At 47.6% G+C, this 3,642-nt stretch overlaps 1 protein-coding gene across 1 annotated transcript; it reads left to right on the forward strand.

The window, feature by feature from the left end:
* On the forward strand, window positions 1-2,598 carry LOC120844856 (carbohydrate sulfotransferase 13). Its single transcript, XM_040216843.2, has 2 exons — window positions 1-157; window positions 1,394-2,598. The coding sequence occupies exons 1-2, from the start codon at window positions 11-13 to the stop codon at window positions 2,237-2,239; spliced, it is 993 nt and encodes a 330-aa protein (XP_040072777.2). The 5' UTR covers window positions 1-10; the 3' UTR covers window positions 2,240-2,598.
* The last annotated feature ends 1,044 nt before the right edge of the window (window positions 2,599-3,642 follow it).

Genomic DNA, 3,642 nt, shown 5'->3' on the forward strand with positions numbered 1-3,642 from the left:
GTGTACAGCCATGTCTACCACGTCGACTCGTACGGTCCGCAAAATAGCCTTCGCTGTTTTGTGTGCAGCAATTCTCGCTTCGCTTGTATGTTTTGATTGGTTACGACGACCACCTTCTTGCCCCACGCCAGCATCCGGCGGCACGACCAGAGAGCAGGTAATACGCAGTGTTGTTGCTATAGTCACTGAAAGAATGAGAACGTCAGGGAGGTTTTTCAGTTGTGCCGCCTCCCGAGCGAGCTTCCTACCTTCGATAAGGCTCCAATGTCCCGTCAGCTTTGAGCGTGCACTCGAAGCCAAAGCACGGTGGAAGGCAACGGGCACGTGCTGGAAGCCGGGCATCCGAAAAAACGCCCTGCCTATCCCATCCTGTCAGTGACCATAATGGTGATTCCGACTCCAAATTCTTTTCCAGATTTTCCGAGTGTTGTCACTTTTTTTAATAAGCCTTGCGTTGGTAGTTTCCGGATTTCACATGTGTCGCAGAGAGAACGGAAACGATAGTTTTATACTGTTTAGTTTGGTACCCTAGAAACTTTCAGCGTTCGTTCTCTAAAAGCGCGAATGAAATTGACGTGAATACGCTTGACACCACAAAAAGGTTCTCGATAATAATGGCTTTTCGTAGAATGTACACAAGAGTTTGAGTTGAAAGCCGTAGCTCCTGACGACTCTTCCAAGCACGGATTGAGCACGCGCGCGCAAGGCCCGTCATCCGTAGTGTAAACTACTGATCTCTAAGACTATTTTCTGGATCGCGTTTGCCTGCTTCGCTAATACGGCCATGGTTGGCCATCTTTGTCGAAGAGTTTATTGTCTCTAGCCACACTATAGTAGTATGGTGGCGCAGTCTACATCCCCTTTGATGGGGCACCCGTTTGCCAGCGAGACCTAAAGGGTCGCGGGGCGACTTCATGAAAACCTTGAAGAATGCTTACCGATGGTAAGTTCTGGTGGTAACCTTGGAAATACTTACCGATGGTAAGTTGCTGACTTTTCGCGATCAGGGCCATTCGAACAGCGCGCCGCAGAACATGACGGCGTAGTCGACCTTCCTATGTCGCATATACTTAGTTTGAAGTATCTGCTTCGTCGAGCGACTTCCAAGCACGAAATATCACCCATGGTAGAGTGTATACCCAACCCTCGGCAATTTTTATGGCAGCCTACCGCCACAGCGCTGTCCGACATATTACTATGATGGTTAGAGATAATATAACTCTACCGAAAAGATGGCCGACCTTGGCCACATTTCTGTGAATAGGCGGAACTGGGCAAACGCGATCCAGCAAATAGTTATAGAGATGAGCGGTGTATACCACCTGCGACGACAACCTTTTTGCACCTCCCGAGTCTATCGTTAATTTCGTGTTCTTTATTTTTGTTTGCGCAGACTTCCAGACTAAGCGACGATGACTTCGCGTTCAGAGCAGAAAGAATCAACAAAGTGTGTCGCACGTACCAGGTGGCCCTGGCGGATCCCAACAGACGCATTCTGAAGCGTAACTTCAGCGACGAACGGCCCAACCTCTGCCACATCCGAGATTGTCCCATCATGATCGACCCTGCACACAAAGTCGGCTACTGCTTCATAAACAAGGTTGCATCCACTACAGTCAAGTCCATTTTCGGGGTCCTGCTGCACATCGGAAACACGGGAAGCACAGTTTACAGCACACACATGGCCTTTCATGAGCACGTCCTCACAGTCTCACACATGACGTTTCTACGGAGGAGCAGCCAGGAGCGCTACACAACCGCCATGTTCGTTAGGCACCCCTTCGAGAGGCTAGTATCCGCTTACGTGGACCAGGCGCTAGGCCCACGTGATGACAATGTCTATTTTTACAACCGGTACTGGAATGACGTGCCTGGCGTCAGGGCAACGGGGCGGAGCTTGACCTTCCCGGAGTTCGTTGACTACATACTGAATCAGACAGTGAACCAGATGAACCCTCATTGGGCTCCGTACTACTTGACGTGTCAGCCTTGTACCGTCAAGTACGACGTCGTCGGAAAGCTGGAGACAGCAAGCAGGGACTTTGCGCTGTTCCTTGGTACACTGGGTGTTCGGCCGGAAGACATTCCGCATAAAAACAAGGCTGGTGACCACGGGTCCCGCAAGTCTGGCCGAGAGTTTTTTAAGGAGCTTGCTTTCCATCAGGTGATGCGTTTATATGAGCGGTTCTTCTTCGACTTCGAGATGTTCGGGTACGACTTCAGGGACTATCTGCACTGAAAGTGTACGCGAAACCAAAGGATGAGGCCAACCTCTAAAAGAGATCTTCACAGCCAGTGCTTAAACAAATCTGCAGCAGAGAAAATGAGGACCTATGCCTGAAGCCTATAAATATATTTTTTGTGAAATGCGTATTCAAAAGTCAGTTTCACTGGATTATATGTAGGTCTAGACAACTTGAGTGAGCCGATTGCCTAAACTAGTGTCTAATATTAGTCGATACGAGCGACTAAAGTGCCAAAGTGTCCAACGTGTCCTGTAAAAGAGGCACTTGAGTGCCTTTTGTTTCAAGAAGCTTCTTTTTGATGGCATATTCTGTGTTTGAATGGGCAATAAAAATTACCAGTTCTGGACGGCAAGACGTCCCAGTGAACTTAACAGCGATAGTAATGCACCGGCACTGTTCTCTCTTGCATGGAAAAGGAAGGGGGGGGGGGGGGGTATCTTCGGGGTCCCTATTACCTCCATAAAATATGACCAATGAAGATAGTTAAATGCTAGTATGTACAGAACGTTACTATTATTGCGCTAAGTCGCGTTGTGCAATATAATTTGACAAAAACGTCAAATCTTCGCGTGTTGTCCAAATATGCCGTCTGGCGGCGCCCCCTGGTGCCTGTTCTATAGGGTGCAGAGAGGGGAGAGTGTAACGATCATTGATTGTATTTTACTATAGTAATCGACCGCCATGAGTGTAATTTCAGATTATGTTATGGTGCTTAGAACCCGTTGAGTGAGTTATCACCAGAAATAGACGATCTCCGAATCCACTTGCGTGCCCCTGGGACCGATCACACGACGTCAAAAAAGCGCCATTATGGGGCTCGTTGTGTTTCTGTGCGTGTTCTATTACTGCTGAACCGTGGATAAACAATAAATGCCCAATGAGTTGCGCTTCTGACTTTGCTTGATTGGTCCCTTTAGCTCGTAGCGTGTGCTCCGTCTCGACTTAAACACCATTAAAAGAACAAAAAAATTCTTTTTTAAAACAATTTGGTTGAGATACACGTGTCGTAAAATATTTATTACGAAAAAAATAATTTAGGAGATATATTGACGGCGAGAGATTCATCTGAAATTCTGCACGCGAAGTCCAAGACGTCACTGGTCATTCCGGAATACCCATCTCGGTCGTGAAGGCGAAGCGCTACACCTCTCCACCCGCCCGAAATGCCCAGAGAGAAAACAATTTAGTGAAAAACCCGAGACTGAGGTAAAACAGACGACGACAAGGAAGAAAATGAGAACGTCTCAAACACAGCTAAAGCTTTATTGAGGGAAGCACCCTTTATATAGGGTTGAAAAATGAAGGAAGGAAAGGGAACCCTTCTTCACATCACCTCTCTCCACAAAAGGTACGACGTCAACTCTACCAAAGACACGACACCGGACCTCTAACAATG

The sequence above is a fragment of the Ixodes scapularis genome, unplaced genomic scaffold (assembly GCF_016920785.2).
Source record: "Ixodes scapularis isolate PalLabHiFi unplaced genomic scaffold, ASM1692078v2 PGA_scaffold6__148_contigs__length_123643588, whole genome shotgun sequence".
Lineage (NCBI taxonomy): Eukaryota > Metazoa > Arthropoda > Arachnida > Ixodida > Ixodidae > Ixodes > Ixodes scapularis.